Source organism: Drosophila ananassae, chromosome 2L, assembly GCF_017639315.1.
Source record: "Drosophila ananassae strain 14024-0371.13 chromosome 2L, ASM1763931v2, whole genome shotgun sequence".
NCBI classification, from domain to species: Eukaryota; Metazoa; Arthropoda; class Insecta; order Diptera; family Drosophilidae; genus Drosophila; species Drosophila ananassae.
In genome coordinates, this window is record NC_057927.1 from 12,140,813 (window position 1) to 12,164,353 (window position 23,541).

Genomic DNA, 23,541 nt, shown 5'->3' on the forward strand with positions numbered 1-23,541 from the left:
AAAAAAAACCAGCTCACGCCGAAAGCTAACAAGGATTAAGAGGAAAAGGAGCGGCGGGTCTGCAAAAAAGCAAAAAAAAAAAAAAAAAAAGAGGAAAAAGAACAGAGACTGGCGGAGGGAAGCCGGCAAGAAATGACTACAGGATGCCATGTGGCGATGGCGAAAACTTACGAGCTGCACAAATGAAAATGAATTCGGGCCAGCAGAATAATAAGGAAAAAGTCGAATGGAGCTCCAGCAAAGACTCTTATCCGTAACGAATAATTAAACAAAATTAAACCGCACGCGAGCTGGTAAGGGCAACGAAAATACATCACGGGGCGCAATTCCATTGCAATTTTGTGCATCAAAGGACCTTTTCTATTTCGACAACATAATTATTTTCTGCAAGTGTACTCCAGGAGAAACCTGAAAGCAACTACATGCTCTGTGAAGTGGCAACAGCCGCAGAAATTTAATAAGTTTTAATACAAAAGTTCGTGATGCTTCATTATGGGAATGCGAGCAGCTACAGCGCGCCAGTTTCCTTCCCTGATCCCTTCCTGTCTGCATCCCTTTTTGTACTTTGTGTGTATTCCATTTACCCACGATGTATTCTATATACACATAAATACAGTGGGTTTTAGAATTGGAAGTCTCTTAAATGGAATCGTATCGAATTACTTAATTGGAAGTTAATTGCCTAATAGCTCTGAGAAAGAAAAATAAATAAGGGTAAGAGGGGTTCGAGATCATCAAAGTAAGTCAATTTCTATGAAAGTTTGTTTTTAATTGAGAGTAGAAGTAGGAAAATATAGTGCCATCATAAGATAAAAAGAACAGAAATTCCTAATCCAATATAATATATAAATAAGTAAAAGTTCCCTATAAGTGTATATATGTCTCCATGTCCTGTTTAGCTACTCGCTGGCTAAGTGTGAATGTTTCAAGTCCCGACTGCTGGTGCCGTGTTTTCGGTCCTCCAAGTCAACCAAGTGCAAGTCCTTTCTGCCTTCCCTAACCCCTCATCTCTTATTTGGGGTGGTAAGTGGCGTCGCATTTCATGCAAATTAAGTTAACTTGCATATGCAAATGAGTTTTGTTTATCTGAATTTTAAGTTTTTTTATTTCCAGTTGAATTTCTGCCAGTTGACTGTTTTTCGCACACCTTTAGATAATATTTTAAGTGATTTATGGCAAACGAATTAATTCCAAATTCTATGGTTACAATTAACATGAAATTTTAAGCCTTCGAAGCGAAATCCCACCTAATCCTTTGGCGCTCCCCCACGAGGCCTTGTGAATCCTTTCAGCCCACGTACCAACTCGAATACATAAATCAACGTTGTGTGGGCCAAATGCGATTAGCATTTTATACCATTTAAACACTGAAAGCACACACCACCAGACAGCAAAAACAATGCAAAACAACAGCAGGGAAAAGCTGTGACAAAGCTGTTGGCCGAGCCCCTCCTTAACTACTCTACCATTTTCGCTGCCACAGAATGTGTGCATCTCCCTTCAAGCAGACCAAACACAATTACGTATTACATGTTGTATGTATGTAGGCACATGGCTTTGGCTTCGGCAAAGGGAACATACAACCATCACCAGAAATCAAGTCGAACAGGGAGTACTCTTTCAAAAGATTTTTATAGCCTATGAAACTTGAAGCTATTTTCCAAATGGACTTATGTTTAATTGATAGAATGGCTGGGTTTTAAAGGACATTCTGTTTTTCTCACTAAACTTTTGAATAGTCTATAGCCTATAGACTCCTCCTGCCAGATAGCCCTTTTAGAAATATCGTTAGAAAAAAAAAAGAAATGTGCAGCAAAGCGAACAATTGTAATTTAACTGCAGTCAGAGTCTAGTTGGCAGCTACGGCCACAACGCCAACAACATAGGAGCATCAAATGGCAGAAAGCAGAGAACATCAGCCAGAATCGTGCGGGCCTCAAGTGTTGTATGTAAGCGGCTTTTGTTGGGCAATTGTTTGCTTGCACGGCTTTCGTAGTGGTTTGTTTTTTTGGTAAGAGGAGGGGATACTCCAGCACATGGAACAAACGGGAGCCAGGAGAATGACATATCTCTCCTGCACCGAGGCTCATACTAGCATAATCCATTTTACACAGCCAGCATCCAGAGTCAAAAAAAGAAATGAAAGGAGTATCACAATAACAAGAAGAAAATCCGGAAGTTACACATACGCCCCGTTGTACATAAATGTAGCCCTGGAATACAACCCTTATTCCTTTTGTTTCGTCACAATCCAGTTGAAAAATGTCACAGGAATGACATTCAGTCACACTGAAGCTTAAATAATTTCAAAACATGTTAGAATTACGAATAAAGATGAATCTTAAAATAGATTTTTTTCCTCAGTGCACGTATACATAGTATGTTGCCCCTCCCCACATCCCCCCCACAACAGACAAATGTAAAACAGCATAAAACACTCGTCGTCACTAGTTGCATTTTCCCCCATGGCTCCCCCGATCTCCCTCTATTATAATGTTCGTGAAAAACTTGACACTTAATTGTCTGTCCATGTCCATGGTCATGTGCGTCATGTGTCCTCCCCAGCTCATGCTGCAAACTCCCGTTGCGATCTATGGCATCTCGTCTGGCGCCTGTTTCTGTTGTCAATTGTTGCACATTTGCATGACAATGGGATTGGAGTGCCGGAGGAGGAGGCATGGGATGGCTTGGAATGCAACCAGAGGAGAGAGGCGGCTTTTGGGCCAATGCCCGCTGTTCCATGAGGCGTCGAGTGAAATGAGCCGCCTCTTGGCTAAAAGCTAGTCATCATCCACTTCGCCTCCATTTGGAATTCCCATTTTCCTTGTTTCCCAGCACTTCTGAATAATAATAACAATAAGCTGCTACAGAAGCATCCGGATAAATACGATTATTTTTCAACAGCGAGAAGAGTTAGAGAATATTTTTTGAAAGAGCTATACCAGGTTGAGTTAATAGAGTATTTTTATGCTACAAAATTAGATGCTCATCCGGTGAAGTGTTTATTCAAAAAGTTATCTTCAAATTTATATACATATTTCAGTATTTTTTTAATCATCAAAAAATTTTATGGAAGCTCCACTCACAACCTTTTTAGGGAGAATTAGATGCGAGAGTTGCAGCGGATGCACAGCTGCCACAATACCGCGGGGCATTTGTTTTGGTTAGTGGTTCTGGTTTGGATCGCCTATCCCCTGGCACTGGTTCTGGCTCTTTTTAGTTTCGGTTCTGGCAGTAGTTCTGCCTGATGCCGCTTCCCCCAAACGCGGTGGTTGGTTAATAGTGGGTGGCTGCCGGGTGGACCGCGATTCCTGCCTGGATTCTGCACTTTGCAGTGGCTCCGCTAATGAAAATGAAGTCGTAAAGGGGTTTGCCACGTGGCTGGACCTTTATCTGCCTTCGCTGTTTTGCTTTCACTTCTGGAATCCTTTAAGCGTCATTTAGTTTCAACGAGTTCTTAACTTAATGAACAAAATGGTAGAGTAGGATAGAAATCCGCCGCTGGTGACTGTTGTTGTGGAAAATGTAATGGAACAATTTAGGAGCTTCCTATCCAGGGGGCATTTACTATCCAATGTTTTCGCAAACCCATTGAAGAACATAATCAGATTTTAATAGCTACCCCCCAGAAAAGGACAAAGATCAACAATGACGAATAGAGAGGAACAACTAAAAATGCCATTAATGAAATGATGATGACGACGAAGAAAGTTCCGCACGACCCAAACACATAAAACAAAAATTCCCCAAAGTCACAGTCAACAAAACAAAGACAAAATTGGACAAGGAATCAAGGGGGAACAAGGACTATATGAGACACACGATTTGCACCGAGAAAAATGATATATAAATATATATTTAAAGACAATAAAAATGTTACTACTTACTTGTAAGATTAATTTGTATATAAACCCTAAAGTACTTTAATTATAATTATGAACTTATAAAAAATTATATATACTTTTTTTTGAAGTATTAAAAAGAGGACTCAGCTGAAAACATAAAACAAAATGCCCAAAAAATTAACGACAAATTGCGCATCATTAAAAGTAAAGAGGGAGACGACTGCCATAGCGATGAAAAGAAGGAAGGACTTGTGCCTGGGGAGCGAGGGAATGAGGGAGCGAGGGGGCAGCAGACAAGAGCCTGCCAAAAGCCAATAATGAAGGCAAACGCACGTTAAGAGCAAAATAAGGGCCAAAGCCCGGCAACTGACAGGCAATGAAAGAAGCTTTAAAGGCACCACAAGCGGGATGGCCCCGCCTTCCAAAACCGAAAGATAGAGGACGGAGTTTTAGGCCTCGGTAGGGGCAAGGGAGCCGGGTGCGTAGGTGGGAGGGTGAGCGACGTGTGTGCCTGCGGCAACACCTGGGTGCAGTCATTTGTTTGATTACAAGCCACGAGAAACGACAATGAACCCAAATTGAAGATGGCAAAGTGAAAAAGAGATACGGGAGCGGAACAGGAAACGACGGTGGGGTGGTAGGTGGTGGGTGGCAGGATGAGGACTATAGGAGCGAGGAATAGACCTGTCACATCCTGACGCCTCCTCGCCACCTAATGAAATATTTGAGTCATTCATTTTCTTAATTTAAACAAGTTTACTTAATAAAGACAGCTAAGTTGAAGTTACATCTTAATAACTAATTGAAACAGGTGGGCTAATATCAGAATATTATAAAAAATAATTACTTATTTAAGTAATTATCTTTACTCATACATTTAAGTACTTTTTGTTTAATTTTCTCAGTGCAGCTTCTAATTGCCCAACTATGCAGCTGCCCCGAGAACACACGCAGTTAAACATCCTTTAGGGCATATATTCACAACCTCATTTGCAAAAACTGACAAGCGGCAACATCCAGCCCATGCTCCTCCGACTGCTCACCACCCCTGGCTTTGGCCACAAACCCCAGTTGCCACCATAATGACTCACTCACTCGGCGGCAACCGAGTTTACCACGGGCTGAGGACTAGGGTTACGTTGTACTTTTTGCCAGCAATCCTTTCGTCCTCTTTTTTTTTTTTTGGTTGGAGGTGTGACAGCCACAGGCTCAGCTGATGGAAGCGTGTCCTGGGCGCCATATACCGTGTCCTGGCGGCAGTCCCGGCATGTGAACACATGTAACTTCCACCTTTTTTTTGGGGAGAGGATAATTTTAATTGGTTTTCAAAGCAGAAAATGAAAAATGGGAAATTTTGTGGCCGAAAAAGGATATTTATTTAAATTAGTTTTGAGGTTATGAAGTTTAAGCAAGAGGTGATGTGTTTTTTAGATTCTTTAATTTTATTAAAGCGAAGTGATATTTTTAATTAAGATAACCATCTTGGAAGCTATGAAGCTATTCAAAGTGATATTCCGATTATTCTTTAATCCAAGCTGTGTCATCTACTTGGGATTTTAATAACACTTTGCCATTGTCGCCGCCCGAGGCACTCGCCCAGCTCAATGGTCGCCCTTCCTGCCACCGTTTACAGGGACTGCATAAATTTGGAGAGCTCAGAACCAGAAACCAAGGAAGTAAAAAAGTTGATCACGTCCCTTCAGCTCACCTGCCTTTCTTTTCTGGCATTGTTGGCTGCTGGCCCCCGGTCAGTCACTCAGTCAGTCACTCAGTTAGTCAACTAGTCAGTCACTCAGTTAGTCAACCAGTCAGTCACTCAGTCAGTCACTCATTCGGAGTTCTGGAATAAAACCGTCAACGCCAATTACACGCTGCCATTGGCCGTGGCAGAATGCCAGACTTTAAAGCTTTTTGCAGCAATTGTTACTAAAATATTTAACGTTTTAAGAGATGTCTATTTAGTGACCCAAATCTTCTTAATTACCAAATCTTAAGTTAGTCAAGCGAAACTTTGCAATTCGCGTGTAATATTTTCCCATTTCTTTCTTCTAAAAAGTCTAGTCAATGACCTGCAGTGACTTTTTGCCTCGGCTCTGGTTCTTTAGACCGTCTTCTACCTGAACTGGTCGGGTCGGCGTAATTTGCCTTTTTGATAGCCTTTTGGAGTCCACCATCTCGCCGCCAGTTGATCCACATGTTTGTCACGTGTATGGCGTCTGAACTCACTTGCCCGCCCTCTGGGGTAAGCACTTTACAAATTGAAGTGCCGACCGAGAAATAGAGAAAAGTAGAGAAAAGTAGAGAAATAGAGAAGGCAACCACTTCCGCTGATATTTTCTGTCTTTATTTGGAAAGTGTCAAAGACACTGGATGTCGATCATTGCCCAGCAAGAGATCTTCAAGTACACAGAGAAAATTTAAGAAAACTAAGAAGAATAATGATAAAAAAATATAAAGAAATGTCAGACCAAAAAAATATATATCATCATGATAATCACCATTTATTTAATAAATAATTTTAATACATTAAAATTGTATCTTCTAGGTATGTTCAGTGTTAAATAAAAATAGAAAAAGGGGCTGGGATGGTATGTACTTGCTCTCCCTATCTCCCTCCGCTGGCATCTCGGCTGGCTCTGCCTTAATTATAGCCACCTCTCCGTCGGGGCGCCTGCGAAGCGGAAGTTTGTTTAGGATATTTGGCATTGTGTGCTGGCATTTTACAAGCTCATGCAGCTGCCTGCATGTGGCACAGTCTTTTTAGATATAGGAAGAGACTGCTCTCCTCCCCCGTCCCTCCTAGGACAGAGTCTACAGCCATGGATGGCATCCGAGAGTCCATGATGCGAATTATTCAAATAGCTCGCGCCTGCCTTTGGATCGGAGTTGAATGCGGGCTGCAGGCCGTCTACCATACGTCGTTGGCATACAAATTAGATGCAGCGATAATCGACTATTCAGCCTGACTGCTCCAGCTCCCTGACTCACCCACCTCACTCACTTATCTATCCATCTATGGGACTGCACACACGCACCTGCCGAGGAACTTACCTGTCAAAGTTTTTGTCTTGAGCGTCCTTAGAGTTAGTTTTTCAGTGCAAAGTAATCCCTCCTTTGATATGTTGTCGGTCTGGCTGAAAAATAGCAATTTTCCGATGAGGATTTTAGTTTTCTTTTGAAGAAATAAATTATAACAAAATATGTTCCATAAAATTAATGTTAATTCCACAAAGGAAAGTCAAAATAGAAGCAATTAGAGGAAGAATTCAATACAGAATTTTAATAAATATTAAATTACTAACAAATTGCATTTAAAATAATACAGAATATAAAAACCTGTCTAGAGAAAGGCATGTGGATTTCATGTCTAGACTCTAGACTCCAGAGCGACGATGTCGCAACTTTTCTATGCCAAATGCCACCATAAGGAAGGACAACAAAAGGACCAAGCCAGAGAGCAGAGCAGAAAAGAAACGGTAGAGCATAAAGTTCAGCAACGCAATAAAGAGCCACACAGAAATCAAAAATCAACAGTGGGAACTTGGTGGCCAACCCCACGAGGCGGTCGTAGACCAAACCATTCCAACCACCCACCGAAAACCACCCAAACAGCACAACCCACCCACCCACACAGGCGGAAAGGCGGGAAGGCAGTGCAACCATCATCCCCCCGCGAAATATAGCTCGAGGGTGGCTGACTTTGGCCATTTGCCTTTTGCGAAGGACACTGTACAGGAAGCAAAAGGACGACTCGCGTCTGGATCAGAAATGGCAGACGCGCCTAATGGGATAAACTACATGGTACATGCAGAGAAATAAATCAATAAAATAGATTTTCAATCGATACTTTAAGTTTTTTAATTTAAAAAAAAAATATATAATTGCTTTATTTATTTTATATTTTTGGGAAATAAAAAATAAGTAATCTATACTAATTTTCCCAGACTATATAGTATTCCATACTATATTCCAGACTAAAACTGCACCAGACAGTCGCATGATAAATTTTATTATGGTCGAGAATTATTAGGGAAATAAAAATGCATAAATAGAAAACAAAAAGCAGCAGGAAACGAACGATGTGTTCTGAAATTTGCATTTCCACTTCATCGAAATTCGATGGCTCGAATTAACCCCACACACAGACAAACACCACACACACACACCTACACTTACTCCCAGGATAACAGACAGGCGCCAATTGGGGGGTGGAAAACCGGCTTGTTTTGCCGGCGAAAATGCGTAAAATAACGACAGTCTGAGTGGGCAACTTACCGGCAACTTGCGGCTCTCAATTAAACGATAGACACAATCCTTGAGACACAGTTTTTTTCTGTTTTTTAAATCTTATTTTGCAACACCTTTTTTAATTAATTTATTTTATTCCTTTTGCTGAAATTTGTGGCTTGAAATATTGTATCCAATATTTGTGGGTAATCACACACACACTGATGCACACGCGCACTAGCACAGACACACAAACAGATGGGGAGGTGATATACCGCTATATTATGGAAAACCCACGATTATTTTAACAGGTTTTTTATTTTATTTTTAAACAAAAATCTTTTTGTTTTTATAATAGAGATCTTGGTTCAAAAGAATTGTAAATTCAGTACGTAAAGTATCCTTTGGCTGTTGTCTCTGGGCCAGACACGCGCTGCACACGTCCGTTGCCGTCGACCGTTGAAACAGAAGTTTCAAAGCCGCGCGGCGTAGTTGGTTAATGGGAGCCCCCCCAAAAAACGTATTCTCGTATTTCCACCTGAGGCGGCAATGGTCACACTGAATTTTACCAACCCCCTCACAAATTTAAGCGTTGGTAAATATTTTTGTACATGGCCTATAAAGACAAATTTATAAAACAACTACTTTATTTTAAAAATTAAATAACGAAAAAAGGATAATTTAAACTTACCAAATTATTTACTTACCAAATAAATTGAAAAAAAAAGTTACTTACATTGTCTACTTTACATGGTATTCTACAGCGTAAAATGTTACCATTGTGAACTGTTTCGGACTTCCTTTTAGGCTATTAATTGTTTGCCAAATATCTTTATCCTTGAACAAAAGTAGCTTCTTATATAAATATAAATATAGATATATAATTATATTACTTTAACCTTAATATTATAATTAAATGGTAACAAAATTTGAATTCAAAAAAGGGCTACCCAATTTTGTATCATCTGGCCACACTGCTCTTTCGTCCACAAACAAACGCGCAATTTTACCTGATTGTTGATAAGCAATAAAATCTAACTGCATTGCGATGACGGAAGTGCCGCCCAAGAAGCGCCACGCCTGCGTCATCGTACTGGGCGATATCGGGCGAAGTCCCCGTATGCAGTACCATGCACAGAGCCTGCTGGAGGACAACTACCACGTGGACGTCATCGGGTATTTGGAAACACGTCCAATGGAGACTCTTACGCAGCATCCTTGCTGCAGGATCCAAGAGCTCACGCCGGTGCCTGTGACCAACCTCACCCCGAAACTGCGATTGCTGTTTAAGGCCTTCTGGCAAACACTCAGCCTCCTGATAGCCCTCATCTCTATAGGGCGGCCCAGTTTTTTGCTCGTCCAGAATCCGCCGGGCATTCCCACGCTAATCGTTTGTTACCTCTATTGCACTCTGACACGAACCAAGTTTGTTATTGATTGGCACAACTACACCTACACTGTTTTGGCATTGGGAATGTCCGGGGGAGAGAACAGTCTCCTGATTCGGCTAGTCCGACGACTGGAACGTTACTTTGGCTCCAAGGCGCATACTCACTTCTGTGTCACGCGGGCGATGAAGGACGATTTACAGAAGAATTGGAATATCGGGTAAATCTTAGTGGTTTTTTTTCTAATAAATGTCTAAAAACTAATTTTTTAAATGTGATTTAGCCCTGTAACTGTGCTCTACGATCGACCCCCGATGCAGTTTCACCCCATAGACTTGGCCCAGAAGCACGAGCTCTTCCTAAAGCTGGCCAACGATTACCCGCAATTTCAATCGAAGGATAGCAGTCAGTCCGATGTGGTGGAGGCCACTGCCATCACCCAAAAGCTAACAAACGGAAGTGTGCAATACAAGCCTCAGCGCCAGGCTATCCTGGTTTCGAGCACCAGTTGGACACCAGATGAAGACTTTGGTATCCTGCTAAAGGCTTTGCAGGCGTATGAGGAAACTGCCTTGGCGGAACCTCTTGTATACCCTCAGTTGCTGTGTATAATCACTGGAAAAGGGCCGCAGAAGGAACATTACACTGAGGAGATCGCCAGGTTGAAGTGGCAGATGGTGTCGGTGATCACGCCCTGGCTGGAGATTGAAGATTATCCCAGCGTTCTGGCAAGCGCCGATCTGGGCGTCTGCTTACATTGGAGCACTAGCGGCCTTGATCTCCCAATGAAAGTGGTTGACATGTTTGGCAGTGGTTTGCCTGTCTGTGCTTACGATTTTAAGTGGTTAGTACAAAACAAGGGAATGTTAAATTAATAATGTTAATTGGTTGCTCAAATTTGGTTTCTTATTTCAGCTTGAACGAGCTGGTGAAGCATGGAGAGAATGGCTTCGTATTTGAAGATCACATTCAGCTGGCAGAGCAACTGCGTATCTGGTTCGAGCACTTCCCAAAGAATCCAAGCATTTTCGAGACCCGTGCCGGCTTCCAAAGAAGTCTTCAGCAGTTCCAGGAACTTCGCTGGCGGGAAAGCTGGAGCCACACGGCGGCCCCCATACTAGAGGCATTCCTCTAAGTCGTTTCATGTTGTTTATTTAACAAAACTTATGACAATTACATGCTAAGACAGACTTATTTCAATTGCTTATCGCGTTCTTTTTGTGCTGATTGTGATTTTAAATGGGAAAGTCAAACGCTTTGCGCTGACATTTTTTTTTCTTTTCCTCGCTTGTAGATCCATGTGTTTTGTATTGTCTTATCTATATATCTGGTTGGCGGCATAGTGGACAGACTTTATATCCACTAAACCGAAACTGAGCCAGACACTGACTATGTTGAGCGTGCTGACAGGCAAGATGCCTCATATCATCCTTGGAGAGTGGACCCAAACAGATTGGGCAGTCGTCACCGGGTAGACTCGGATTCACTAACTTGCTACACAGAGGGCAGTTCCTTCGCAAATAGCGATACTCCTCGAAGCATGTTGTATGCAGCGCATGACCGCACTGCATCATATGCAACTCTCCATCCATCATCTCGTCAAGGCAAACTGAACATTTGTCGCCCGGACGGCTGAAGGGTAGGGTTTGAAAATAAGACACCATACATTTCAACCGGATTTATAAACTTACCTGCGGCGCATTTGCTGCTGGCCGAAGTGGCTTCGCAACTTCCCATCGGGACCATGGATCTCTTCTTCCTCTTCATCACGGTTGCGGTGCGGCGCAACTTGTGGAGTACTGGGCCAGGAGAAGAATATAGCCGCAGCCGCCGCTATCAACACAACGGTCAAGCCAAGGATGTTCATATTTTCTGGGCTTCTAGTTACGGGGCAAAGCAATTCAAAGGATTAAATAATCAACAGCTGATAAGGAATAAAACTTAGGAGCATACGTAAAATCCCCGAAATAAAAATAAGCGATCGCTCTCGATGTGACCAAATATAACAGTAACAAAAATAACAAAAAATACTGTACTTTAACTTTACTTTAAATTTTAAAATGTATATTCTTATATCAAAAGATTTCTTTATATCCACTGCGAACAAGAATATGATTAAATAATATTTACAATTAAGAACCTCAATAAATGTACAATCCTTAAAAATACCGATTTTTGAAAGTAATATTGACTTATTGCCGGCAAAATGTTGTAAGGGTTGTTGGCTTAATATAGTCCCATAGAACGGCCACACTTATTTTCAGTAGCAAAGAACATAGTTTTTTAAGTTTGCCTGAAACTCTAAGAATTTGTAAGAGTGAAAGAACGCTGGCATAAATAATTGGCGACGAACATCGGCCTATTGCATCGCGTAGCGTGCAATATTGATTTCCGCGAGGAAATTTCAAAGCCGCTCCGACAAAAAGACCCCCAAACCAACGCACACACGCACACCTACGGAAAACAAATTTTCCGAAGGTAATTATTTTGAATCGGACGGAGATAGCGACCAATTGCCATGGCAGAACGCGAGCGCAGCATTCATGAGATGCTGAAAGACGCGCCCTCACTAAACGACAGTTGCGGGCCAGTCCACACGGGAACCGAAGGTGGGAGCATGGTCATCGGGAGCGCCAGTAGCCACAGTATTGCGGGAGGAGCCGGTATAATGGGTGTTGGAGGCGGTCCCTTCATCCCACCCAACAGTTTGCCTTTAAGGAACCATTCAGGTAAGTTGTTTACTATACATATCTATCTGCAACCAAGCTGACTCATCCGATCGATCGATAGCACCCACCACACCGATGTCGCCCATAAGTCCATCACCATCTGGAAATGGTATACTTAGTCCTACGGACAGCGGTAGCCTCATTCGCACAAGCGCCTCCAAGATCGACAGTATTAAAAACTGGAGTATATCCACGTACAAGTGCACCCGACAAATAATGCTTGAGAAGCTAGGAAAGTCACAGCGCACCGTTGACTCTGAGCTGGAGGCGCAAATCGAACAGCTGCGCGAGACGCAGCGCAAATATCTGTCCATTCTGCGACTAACGCGAGCATTCAGCTCCCACTTTCAACACGTGGTCGTCACCCAGCACGCGCTGGCAGATTCTTTTGCGGATCTGGCACAAAAGAATCCAGAGCTGCAAAAGGAGTTCACCTGCAACTCGGAGACGCAGCGAAACCTGACCAAGAACGGCGAGCTGCTCCTCAATGCGCTTAATTTCTTCATTTCGTCGGTGAATACACTATGCAATAAGACAATCGATGACACCCTGCTGACGATACGACAGTACGAAACAGCAAGGTAAATGGAAACTCTAGATCACAAATTTTCACAATTTAAATTTAAATTTATAAAATTTTTTGTTCTAGAATCGAATTTGATGCCTACCGCATGGACTTGGAGAATGCTAAGCCCGAGCTGACGCCCTCGGCTGCCGCTTTGGAGGACACCCAACGAAGTTATGCGCAGCATAAAGACCAGTATGAGAAACTGCGCTCAGACGTGGCCATTAAAATGCAATTTTTAGATGAGAATCGCGTAAGTAATTCATTCATAAATTATCCCTCAGCTGGCCAAAATAGACCGTCTCTTCTTAAATATAATTAGATCAAAGTGATGCACAAGCAACTGATTCTGCTACACAATGCTATTGCTGCCTATTTCTCTGGAAATGCCATGGCTCTGGAAAGCACCTTGAAGCAGTTCAACATCAAGGTGATAGATAATCCACTCTCAGATAAAGAAATATATAACGAATTATTATTTTTTTTTACTTTAGCTTAAGTCGCCGAATACCAGTAGCGGATCCTGGCTGGAACAGTAGTGTCCGCCTTTAGCACTCGAGTTTCAGACGGCATTTATGCGCATTAAACAGGAAGAACTCACTTCCCAATACCACTTGCTGAACGAGCACGCTCTCTAAAACAATTCGAATCAGAGAAAATCCAAGCCCAATTGTATATCCAATCCATTGGGCGAATCGTAATCACATTTACGTGCTAAGTTTAAGTCTAATTCCTAACTCGTAAGCAGAAAGTGGTAACTGTTTATTATTTATGTATGCCTGTTTTGAAATAATTTTCTCACCCTATATGTCATGTAATGTATTGTATTACTCACATTTCCAGCCACAGTTCCTTTTATTTATGTTTCTAAATTGTAATGTGTGTTAGAGAACTAAATGCGCTCAGCTTTTAAAACAACAACCATAAAGTTCTAAGTGCAATTTATGTATTAACGAGGATTTCAATTCTAGATATTGTAAAATATAAATTATTTGTAATTCACCCCAAACGAAATCCATAATTGAATTGTTTCGCCGAGCTTGAATAATTTCATTGTTTACTAGTCAACGTATTATTTACACTAAAACGAAGTCTATATATAAAAATATATAAATAAAACTATTTAATTACACCAAAGAATTTGTTTTGTTTTTAGTTCTTTTCCAGCTTTAGCTCCCCGAGCTTCTCGTTCAGAGCAGTTTCTTCGTCTTCCTCAGCTTTAAACATTTCCTGGAAAGAGTAACTCCCTTTGTTAGAGGAAATTTATATGATGATTCATGTATTTCTTTTACCGGATCGTAAATAACCTTAATGATCAGGGAACAGCTGGGACATGTAGCCACCTCCTCGCCTTCAATGAGCTCTTCCTAAAAAAAATTTATTTAAAGGATGTTCCGAAAATGTTGCGTATACGCGATGTTGTTACCTTGGAGATCTGAAATCGATCGCCACAAGGACAAGGGTAGTAGTACATCTCCTCCTCTTCGTCGTACTCAAAGTCTTCGATTTCCACCTCGTCGTGATATATGCTCATTGTTGCCTCAAGGGTTTAACTTCATTATAATCCGTATTTACTTCGGCAAATAAAACAACCACGCTAGGCACGTTGAATTGTGGTGCTGCCAGCACGTTTTAAAGAACAGCTGATCGCTTATCAGATTAAAAACCCGATTTTAAGTCTTAAAAATTAATATCGTTATACATTTTATGTTAAAAAGGAATTCAACTTATTTATACATCCTACGATTTTAGATATAATAATATAAAAAGCATAAAACTCACTAAAAGACATAGATAACAAATTATATATATAATTTAAAAATATGAATGTAATAGAACTTAAGTCTCCCATTATTTTAAAATATTAAAAGTGCAATATGTTAGTAACATTATATATAAAGAATATAATTTATGTTCCCAATATTATTTTAAAATATTTTTAATCCCCTTTTATTTAATCCTGCGCACGCCAGTGCGAATAATGGTACTGCCAACTTTCTTTTTGGAGAACAGCTGATAACGCCGCTTGGTGTAAACAAATCATTTAATTTCATTTTGTTTTGCTGGGCTAAATCTTATCTTATTCAACAAATACAAATAATTAGGAAAAATGGCGAATAAAAAGTTTTCGGACATAAATCTGTACGAACTTTTGGGCATTGATATAGACGCAGAACAAAATGAAATTCGCAAGGCATACCGAAAACGTGCCCTTGACTGCCATCCGGACAAGAATCCGGATAATCCCAAGGCGGCAGAGCGCTTCCATGAACTATCCAAGGCACTCGAGATCCTAACGGATGAATCGGCTAGGTCCGCCTATGACAAAGTATTAAGGGCAAAGAAGGCAGCGGAGCTGAGAAGTCGCCAATTGGACAGCAAGCGCCAGAAACTGAAGGAGGAGTTGGAGGAACGGGAGCGAGCAGCTCTTCATAAACTGGAAAAGAGTCAGCCGTATAGCACTGTTTCCAAGAGCGACGAAGAACTTCTGCAGGAACAGATCGATCGTTTAAGAAAGGAGGGTTCCCGCCTGCTGGAGGAGGAGCAAATGGCTATGCGGGAACAGCTGAAACGCAGCCATGACGAGCACCTTAAACTCCGACAACAACCTGCCAAGTTTGATTCAGCTCAGCATCGCATTAAGATTAAGTGGAAGGCCGAACCTGACCAGGATTACACGGAGGAACAACTGTTGAAGTATCTTAAGAAATACGGTGAAGTAGTTGCCTTGGTCATTAACAGAAAGCGAAGAGGACGTGCCATGGTGGAACTAGGCAGCCGCGAAGCCTGCGACATGGTACTAGCTTACGAGAAAGGCGACTCTGCCAAACCATTGTTCTTTGAATGGGTAACGCCTCCTGCTTCTGAGGAAAAATCTAAAGGATCCGGTACCGGAAGTAATATATCCTCCAGGGACTATGAAGATCTGGTGATGCGCAAGCTCCGACAGGCGGAAGAGCGCAAGCGCCTTATTGAGCAGATGATGAAGGACGAAGAGAGCGCCGAGTAATTTAGTAACGGAGGCAACAATGTATATATTTATACTAAACACCGGAATATAAAAATATTTATAGATATTGAATAAACCTATTAATTTAAGCCTAATTATAGACCTTTGTAAAAGTTTAAATAAAAATTAGAGACGTTTGATATACAAACCATTTAATACAAACCCCTTAAGAATATGAAGGACAATGTCAAGGATAGCGCCTCCGCAGCGTCCAACTTTGAAGGGGATCCCGTAGAAAATTTGACAAAAAATCTAAAAATATTTTGTTCCTGGGTTTTGGTGAAAATTGATAGAGAATCGATCCACAAATCTTTTAAGGTATTCCGCTCCAGAATCGGATCATTATTCGCAAAGATATAGCCTTCGCAGTGGGTCATATTGTGCCTCCCATGCACTTTCCCAACTTTGAAGGGGACCCCCTTGAAAATTTGACAAAAAATCTAAAAAATATTTTGTTCCTGGGTTTTGATGAAAAATGATAGAGAATCGATCCACAATTCGTTTAAGGTATTCCGCTTCACAATCGGATCATTATTCGCAAAGATATAGCCTTCGCGGTGGGTCATATTGTGCCTCCCCATGCACTTTCCCAACTTTGAAGGGGATCCCCTTAAAAATTTGACAAAAAATCGAAAAAATATTTTGTTCCTGGGTTTTGGTGAAAATTGATACAGAATAGATCTACAAATCGATTGAGGTATTCCGCTCCAGAATCGGATCATTATTCGCAAAGATATAGACTTCGCAGTGGGTCATATTGTGCCTCCCATGCACTTTCTCAACTTTGAAGGGGATCCCCCAGAAAATTTGACAAAAAATCTAAAAAATATTTTGTATCTGGGATTTGATGAAAAATGATAGAGAATCGATCCACAATTCGTTTAAGGTATTCCGCTCCAGAATCGGATCATTATTCGCAAAGATATAGCCTTCGCAGTGGGTCATATTGTGCCTCCCATGCACTTTCCCAACTTTGAAGGGGATCCCCTTGAAAATTTGACAAAAAATCAAAAAAATATTTTGTTCCTGGGTTTTGATGAAAATTGATAGAGAATCCACAGGAGGATCCACAAATCGATTGAGGTATTCCGCTCCAGAATCGGATCATTATTCGCAAAGATATAGCCTTCGCAGTGGGTCAAATTGTGCCTCCCATGCACTTTCCCAACTTTTCCCCCTAAGGGGAAATTTGAAGAAAAAATGATCTCCTAGAAAATTTGACAAAAATTTTGTTGTTCATTTTGTTTTGTTTAAATTATATGAAGTTTTTTTTTAATTAACAGAAGATTTATATCCGCTTAATTTTAATATTTTTAAAATTAACAAAAGGCGGCAAATTTAGGAACATAGCAAACGCAGTAAGTTGGCATGCCCGCCATTTCACTTTCCAGCTGCCAAAAAAATATTGTTATTGAAGGAAATGCGAAAATGCCACGAGAGAAAAATAAAGTGAAGGTTTAGGAATAAACTCCGCGATATCTTAACTCTTAGCGATATGGATAAGCGACAAAGGGATCTGGAGGCACTAGTTTCCTCCCAAAAGGAGCAACTGAGCCGCTACGAAAAACGACTAAAAGGTAAACAAACGAGTTATTCCATTTGCAGAAATTAAATTAACCCACTTCCAGACGTTGTTACTGCCTACAAGGGTCTATTGAAGGAAAAGGAGGCCCTGGAGACTAGTTTGGCCGCTCACGCCGAGGCCACAGCCGCCGGAGAACCAGGATCCCCGGCCAAACAAGATGTATCCCACAATAGCTCAGATGCCAACGATGGCGGTGCAGATGGTGCCGCTGCTCTGCCCGTCGAGGGACAGCTTCAGACCCAAATAATTACTTTGATGAATTCTCTGGCTACACTCTCTGCAGAAAAGTCCCGCATGGAGGCCTCCTTCCAGGCCGACAAAAAGCAACTGCGAAGCCAAATCTCTCAGAAAGAGCAGGCGATTCAGGACTTGCACACACGGGCCAAAGAACAAGCTGCTCGGGCCAAGAACGATGTAGATGAGGTGAAGGCCAAGTGGATAATTGAACGACAGGAGCGTGAGAAGGAGACCAGCAATCAGATGTTAATGATCCGCGAACTGCAAAAGCTCTATGCCGACGAGCGCCACCTGAAAGACAACATCGAGATGCAGCTGAACAACTTCAAGACACAGTTCGCCAGCAACGAGGCTGAGAACAGTCGCCTCAGAGATCTGCAATCGCAATTAAAAGAGGCGCGGTCCCAACTTAAGCAATTCCAGGCTAAGGCGGAACAACCCTCGGCTAATGCCGCCAGTGTGGAAAGTGGTGCTCTGCTCCAGCAGGTGCGCCAAGAGATGCAACAGCTAAAGGAACAGCACGCAGTGGCCATACGCCAGGAGCAACGACGCGTCCTGCGTGCGGAGGAGCAGAGCCGCAAACAAGCTGCCCTTCACGAGGATCGTGTAGCCAGCTTGGAGGCTCGCCTGGCAGAGCTCAGCACCACTGTCGGCAGCTACGATCGCCTGCGGCAGCAGGATCAGGACAGCATCCATGCCTTAAAAGAACAGTTGCAGAATATACAGGAGCGCCCCTCAACGGGTGTGAAATCCGTAAGCGATGATGTGGATGTAGCGACGCTAGTGGATGAGATGGTGCGCCTGAAAAAGCTCCTAACTAGTGCCAATAATCGTTCCGCAAATCCTTTGGATCTCGGTGAGATTCTATCATTTGGTGGCCGTACCTCCAGCACAGCTGATCACACACATTGCGAACAACAGCTCCAGGGAGTCCAAAAACTGCTCGAAGCTGCCAAACAACAACGACAACTCCTCGAACAGAAGGTCCAACTGCAGCAGTCCCACATCCAGACACTTCAGGAAAAGGTACAAGTGCTTAACCGTGACATCGAGGATGCAGAAATGGAGCTGAAACAGCAGGGTGAAAAACTACGACTCGCCTTGAAGAGCGAGAGAACCAAGTGGCAGGAGGCCAAGGCAGAGCTTGAAAACGAAACTCGCTGCAAGCTCAACGAACTGGAGCAGTTGCTGCAGAAGCAGCGCCAGCGATCCCTCCAGCTTCTTGACGAAAAAGAGCAGGAGATCAAAACGTTGCAGACCTCTTTCGAGGTCTTTCACTCCGCCACCAATGTGGGCACTGCCCTGGCTACGCCTGGCATGGAAGCGGCTGGAGGCGAATCCTTCGCCTACTCCTCGGATGCGGACAGCGTGGAAGTGGAGGGAGAGCAGCGAGATCAGCGCGAAAGAAATCTGAAAGTGCGCTCGAAGAAAATGTCCCTGGGGGATAACTGCCACATGTTGCACTATGCCAACGAACTGGCCCGGAAGGACATCGAGATTACCGCTCTGCGAAAAGCCAAGTATGCTGCCGAGTCCACTCTGCGAAAAGCCATCCAGGACAAAGTTACTTCGCAGCAGGAGATGCACGAGAAGATCGAGTGCTTGGAGGAGCAGGTCGACAGGTAGGTAAATTGGACTTTAAAAAAATATATATATTTAAAACGTCCATTTGATTTCAGACTGGAGCGCTGCAAGACCCGCGAAGGAGCCAACCTAGAGTATCTGAAAAATGTTATTATCAGTTATATTGTTACCCGGGATGCGGACGGCAAACGACACATGCTGAATGCCATCTCGGCGGTACTTCAACTGACCGCAGCCGAGATGCAGGCGATCAATAATGCATTCCAGAAGAAATAGCATTCGTTTTTTGTTTAACATTTATGTGCAACATATTCAAATTATATTAATAAATCAAAACATGATCGTTTACTAGCTAAACCCGACCACAGGGAATTTTTCCAGGTGGGGGGCCACCACGCCGGGAAACATGGCCAGGAACTTGAAGCGTGTCCCCATTTGGGCGGCATCAGTTAACATCTGGTAGCCAGAGCGGATGATTTGCTGGTTTTCGGGCAAGGCGTGAGCAAGGAGCTGCTCCAGTCTAGCCTCGCCCTGCATGCGCTGCAGGAAGAGTCCCTGCTCTACCGGACCACAGCAGTGTATGCTTCCTCGTTTCTCGGCCGCGTGCCGAATTAACTTGAAATCCACATCTGCTGTGAGATCGGCACTGCCCGGATCCACCAGTGGGTCATGGAGTGCATGGTTCTTGAACGCCCTGAAGGTATCGGTTTTCTCGCCAAAGTGCCCGTAATCCATTATCAGAGCTATGCCACCATCCCTTTCGATGCGCTCTGCCAGGAGACCAACCTGCCTCTCTGTCTCCAAGGAGTACTCCAAGCAAGAACGCTTTTCCCCGGGAATGGGCTGAAATACTCGGGACACTGGGGTTTGCGATCGGGAGAGAACATAGCGAAAGCCGGGCTGATCCTCCTCCTTAGACGCCACGTCTATTAACACCTCCTGCCACTGGCCATCGAGCCACTGGAGCTTGTGCACTGGCAGGGCATCGAAGAACTCGTGGGCTAGAATCAGCGAGAATCCTTGCGGCACATCCTCCAGTCGACGGTGCCAGAACGCTTTCGTTCCAGATGCCGTGGTGCCTGTTTGGTAATGGGGTAACTGGGAATCTTCGGGAAGTGTCTCGTGTGTGTAGCAAAACCTTTGGGCCTGGATCTTGCTCAAAAAGGGACTAACTTCCACCATGTGTATGGATAACTCTGCGCCCAGTTTGAATTTCGAGAGCACTTTCAGCACATCTCTGGCAAGAGTGCCACGGCCAGGTCCCAGTTCCACGAGTTGAAAGGGCGATGGACTGCCCATTTTGCGCCACTCGCTGACCAGCCATACCCCCACGAGCTGCAAGGAGAACAGATTATAACATGCATTCCTGTATTGTACGTCGAGGTAACTTACTTCTCCAAATATCTGCGATATTTCCGGCGAGGTTATGAAGTCTCCTTCGCGGCCAAAGACGTCCCGGGCCATGTAGTAACCAGCCTGAGGATTGGTCAGCACCTCACGCATGTACTCGGCCACCGAAATGGGACCCGTAGCTAAGATCTTGGCCCTCAGCTGTTTCGCTAAGCTGCCTTTGTCATTCTCTGTGGTGGATTCTGGTCGTTGCTCCTTGGAGGACTGCTCCTTAACCTTTTCCGCCTTGGGTGCACTGGTTGCAGCAAGATTGGGGCGTCGAACGGATTTGTAACTGTAGCAACGCCTGCTGGCGACCCTCAGCGCCTGCCGTAACATTTCCAACCGGCAACAAATTTCCTACAAAACCATATGGGCTGCTGATAGGCAAGGGAATAGACTAACTGATACCCTATATTTTGAGGCGATTTAGGGTGGCTCCGAATCGACTTAAAGGCAATAAAAATATTTTAATCAAATATATATGATATTTAATATACAAATTTTTGTTTTATTAACTTTAAAGAGTTTAAATATAAAATTCTGAAATAAAAAGCGGCAGTTACATTCTAAAAAAGCTGCCAACCCGTTTTAAACCATAAGGAATTAAACCGTTATTTCAACTTCTGGAATTTATTCCACATTCATTTATTTAAAAAATAAAATTAGAAATCATTTAAAAAATGCTCCTAGTAGACCTTGACGCCCTCGACAACCTTCTCGTTGTCGTAGATCTCCTTGGCGTAGCACAGGTTGGGGTAGTCGAAGGCGGCTCCGTAGCGGTTCTTGCAGCCGGAGGTGGCCTTATCTCCAGGAGTGTAGACGGGCTGTCCCACAATGTTGGAGGTGGCGAAGTTGCAGGTGAGGACGAAGTGGTTGTAGAAGTCCTTGGTGAAGCGGATGGCGGCACAGCCGATGTGGGTGTTCTTCTCGGCCACCGAGATGGTGAACTGGGCCACGTTCTTGTTGGGCAGTTCCTCGGGGAAGCTGGCCAGGATGTCGGGGGAGGCGTTGGAGCGCTCGTTGAACCAGTTCTCGATCTGCTCCTTGATGATCTCGGCATCGGTGTACTCGGACTCGGTTCCACTGTAGTGGAAGATGGCATTGTTCTGGCCGGCGTAGGCGAATCTCTCAGTGCTGCGGCACTTGTCTGGCAGGGACTCGCAGGTCTTCACATTCAACATGGCCAGATGAGACAGCTCCTCGCACCAGGACATTTTGGCCATGCGGATAGCCTTGGGAAGGCCCTCAACGCCACCTCCTGCCACCTTGTTGCGCAAGTCGTTGAAGAGAGTGAGGATCAGTTTGTGGTGTGCTTCTATTTTCACTTCACGGGCATCCTTGGGACAGTTTTCACTGAAGTTCTGGGGGGGAATTGGTTAGCTATCTAGCTAGAAGGAATTTGGATTAAGTATTGCACTTACTCCTTTGTTGTTGCAGCCAATATGCTTGTCCAGGCAAGTGGGCAGGGCACAGTAGTCCACTGCAATGGTGGCTCCAATGAGGGCAACTAGAACAATGAATGTCTTCATACTGATGCTGGTTTCCAACTGATTTCTAACTGCCGGAGGCGTCTCTATTTATAGGGACTCTACGGATATGCTCCTCAAATTACAACACGCCACCTGTGGGAGTGGGCAGCTGCTTTCGAAGAATCTAATAGCATGTACCTCTATGGACTATGTACTTTTGTGGGAAATAGAACCACACTCCGACCGTACTGGAAATGGAAATCATGCTCCAACTGTTTTCCATTCTGTACCCCGATTTGCTATAAAAGCCAAAGGCCCGATCCGAGTAAGTCAGTCTCAACTGAAGATCATAGCAAAGCAATGCCTTCCATCAAAGCAACTGGCTTCTCGATCCTGGCCGGGGTAGTCGTTCTCTTTGGGTCCTCCCTGGCAGTGGACTACTGTGCCCTGCCCACTTGTCTGGACAAGCATATTGGCTGCAATAACAAAGGAGTAAGTATTCCTAATCCATACTCTATCCAGCTAACCCTTTCTTCCCCAGAACTTCAGTGAAAACTGTCCCAAGGATGCCCGTGAAGTGAAAATAGAAGCACACCACAAACTAATCCTTACCCTCTTCAACGACCTGCGCAACAAAGTAGCCGGAGGTGGTGTTGAGGGCCTTCCCAAGGCCATCCGCATGGCCAAGATGTCCTGGTGCGAGGAGCTGTCTCATCTGGCCATGTTGAATGTGAAGACCTGCGAGTCCCTGCCAGACAAGTGCCGCAGCACTGAGAGATTCGCCTACGCCGGCCAGAACAATGCCATCTTCCACTACAGCGGGACCGAGTCCGAGTACACTGATGCCGAGATCATCAAGGAGCAGATCGAGAACTGGTTCAACGAGCGCTCCAACGCCTCCCCCGACATCCTGGCCAGCTTCCCCGAGGAACTGCCCAACAAGAACGTGGCCCAGTTCACCATCTCCGTGGCCGAGAAGAACACCCACATCGGCTGTGCCGCCATCCGCTTCACCAAGGACTTCTACAACCACTTCGTCCTCACCTGCAACTTCGCCACCTCCAACATTGTGGGACAGCCCGTCTACACTCCTGGAGACAAGGCCACCTCCGGCTGCAAGAACCGCTACGGAGCCGCCTTCGACTACCCCAACCTGTGCTACGCCAAGGAGATCTACGACAACGAGAAGGTCGTCGAGGGCGTCAAGGTGTACTAGGAACTTCGTGATTAATGACCAATAACGCATGAAATATTCTCGTTTTGTAATAAAGAGCTTGGGCAGATATAAAGTGCTAAACGTAAAATAGCTTTTTTGATTGAATTCTGATTGATATTTTATAAGAAATAGCCACTAATCGGGGTGTCTTGTGAAGTTTAGACGTCCTCACACATTTCAGTTAAAACAAAGATTAAAAATGAGTAGTTTATAACTACTACCAGTATGTCCTTCACAGAATTTATAATTAATAGCGCCCTTTATCTTAGCACATCTTAGAAGTTAAATTGTTTA

The 23,541-nt window shown here is 43.7% G+C and overlaps 10 protein-coding genes across 14 annotated transcripts in view; 5 read left to right on the forward strand and 5 right to left on the reverse strand.

The window, feature by feature from the left end:
• The window catches only part of LOC6499540 (protein tincar), a 57,400-nt gene extending 48,815 nt beyond the window's left edge, over window positions 1-8,585 (reverse strand). For 2 of the 4 annotated variants that reach the window (XM_014910641.3, XM_032452821.2), the window contains exons 1-2: window positions 8,121-8,585; window positions 6,897-6,979 (exon numbers count right to left, since the gene is read on the reverse strand). The gene's annotated coding sequence lies outside the window, so the exon portion shown is untranslated. Of the gene's footprint in view, window positions 1-6,348; window positions 6,517-6,896; window positions 6,980-8,120 lie in introns of those variants that run through there. The other 2 variants (XR_004310398.2, XM_032452814.2) reach the window with 2 other exon arrangements.
• Window positions 8,586-9,016: 431 nt separating this feature from the next.
• LOC6501027 (chitobiosyldiphosphodolichol beta-mannosyltransferase) lies at window positions 9,017-10,660 on the forward strand. Its single transcript, XM_001954377.4, has 3 exons — window positions 9,017-9,680; window positions 9,744-10,304; window positions 10,376-10,660. The coding sequence occupies exons 1-3, from the start codon at window positions 9,121-9,123 to the stop codon at window positions 10,593-10,595; spliced, it is 1,341 nt and encodes a 446-aa protein (XP_001954413.1). The 5' UTR covers window positions 9,017-9,120; the 3' UTR covers window positions 10,596-10,660.
• On the reverse strand, window positions 10,593-11,458 carry LOC6499538 (E3 ubiquitin-protein ligase RNF167). Of its 2 annotated transcripts, XM_014910640.3 has the most exons (3): window positions 11,414-11,453; window positions 11,152-11,340; window positions 10,593-11,092 (listed from the first exon to the last, which is right to left on the reverse strand). In XM_014910640.3, the coding sequence occupies exons 2-3, from the start codon at window positions 11,325-11,327 to the stop codon at window positions 10,780-10,782; spliced, it is 489 nt and encodes a 162-aa protein (XP_014766126.1). In that variant the 5' UTR covers window positions 11,328-11,340; window positions 11,414-11,453; the 3' UTR covers window positions 10,593-10,779. The 2 variants fall into 2 exon arrangements, with proteins under 2 accessions (XP_014766126.1, XP_001954414.1); XM_001954378.4 differs by having other exon boundaries at window positions 11,152-11,458.
• A 209-nt stretch (window positions 11,459-11,667) lies between these two features.
• Window positions 11,668-13,894, forward strand: LOC6501028 (arfaptin-2). Its single transcript, XM_001954379.4, has 5 exons — window positions 11,668-12,189; window positions 12,251-12,770; window positions 12,839-13,007; window positions 13,077-13,184; window positions 13,249-13,894. The coding sequence occupies exons 1-5, from the start codon at window positions 11,979-11,981 to the stop codon at window positions 13,291-13,293; spliced, it is 1,053 nt and encodes a 350-aa protein (XP_001954415.1). The 5' UTR covers window positions 11,668-11,978; the 3' UTR covers window positions 13,294-13,894.
• On the reverse strand, window positions 13,776-14,402 carry LOC6499537 (DPH3 homolog). The gene is made up of 3 exons (XM_001954380.4): window positions 14,181-14,402; window positions 14,047-14,121; window positions 13,776-13,984 (listed from the first exon to the last, which is right to left on the reverse strand). Exons 1-3 carry the CDS (start codon window positions 14,286-14,288, stop codon window positions 13,907-13,909), a joined length of 261 nt encoding a protein of 86 aa, XP_001954416.1. The 5' UTR covers window positions 14,289-14,402; the 3' UTR covers window positions 13,776-13,906.
• Window positions 14,403-14,743: 341 nt separating this feature from the next.
• On the forward strand, window positions 14,744-15,920 carry LOC6501029 (dnaJ homolog subfamily C member 17). Its single transcript, XM_001954381.3, has one exon. It carries the CDS (start codon window positions 14,865-14,867, stop codon window positions 15,762-15,764), a length of 900 nt encoding a protein of 299 aa, XP_001954417.1. The 5' UTR covers window positions 14,744-14,864; the 3' UTR covers window positions 15,765-15,920.
• Window positions 15,921-17,122: 1,202 nt separating this feature from the next.
• LOC6501030 (GRIP and coiled-coil domain-containing protein 1) lies at window positions 17,123-19,527 on the forward strand. The gene is made up of 3 exons (XM_001954382.4): window positions 17,123-17,341; window positions 17,393-19,208; window positions 19,266-19,527. Exons 1-3 carry the CDS (start codon window positions 17,260-17,262, stop codon window positions 19,444-19,446), a joined length of 2,079 nt encoding a protein of 692 aa, XP_001954418.1. The 5' UTR covers window positions 17,123-17,259; the 3' UTR covers window positions 19,447-19,527.
• LOC6499536 (protein arginine methyltransferase NDUFAF7 homolog, mitochondrial) lies at window positions 19,460-20,947 on the reverse strand. The gene is made up of 2 exons (XM_001954383.4): window positions 20,563-20,947; window positions 19,460-20,505 (listed from the first exon to the last, which is right to left on the reverse strand). Exons 1-2 carry the CDS (start codon window positions 20,896-20,898, stop codon window positions 19,519-19,521), a joined length of 1,323 nt encoding a protein of 440 aa, XP_001954419.1. The 5' UTR covers window positions 20,899-20,947; the 3' UTR covers window positions 19,460-19,518.
• A 229-nt stretch (window positions 20,948-21,176) lies between these two features.
• On the reverse strand, window positions 21,177-22,225 carry LOC6499535 (antigen 5 like allergen Cul n 1). Its single transcript, XM_001954384.4, has 3 exons — window positions 22,180-22,225; window positions 21,984-22,135; window positions 21,177-21,923 (listed from the first exon to the last, which is right to left on the reverse strand). Exons 1-3 carry the CDS (start codon window positions 22,223-22,225, stop codon window positions 21,249-21,251), a joined length of 873 nt encoding a protein of 290 aa, XP_001954420.3. The 3' UTR covers window positions 21,177-21,248.
• On the forward strand, window positions 22,151-23,335 carry LOC6501031 (antigen 5 like allergen Cul n 1). Its single transcript, XM_001954385.4, has 2 exons — window positions 22,151-22,523; window positions 22,573-23,335. The coding sequence occupies exons 1-2, from the start codon at window positions 22,224-22,226 to the stop codon at window positions 23,245-23,247; spliced, it is 975 nt and encodes a 324-aa protein (XP_001954421.4). The 5' UTR covers window positions 22,151-22,223; the 3' UTR covers window positions 23,248-23,335.
• The last annotated feature ends 206 nt before the right edge of the window (window positions 23,336-23,541 follow it).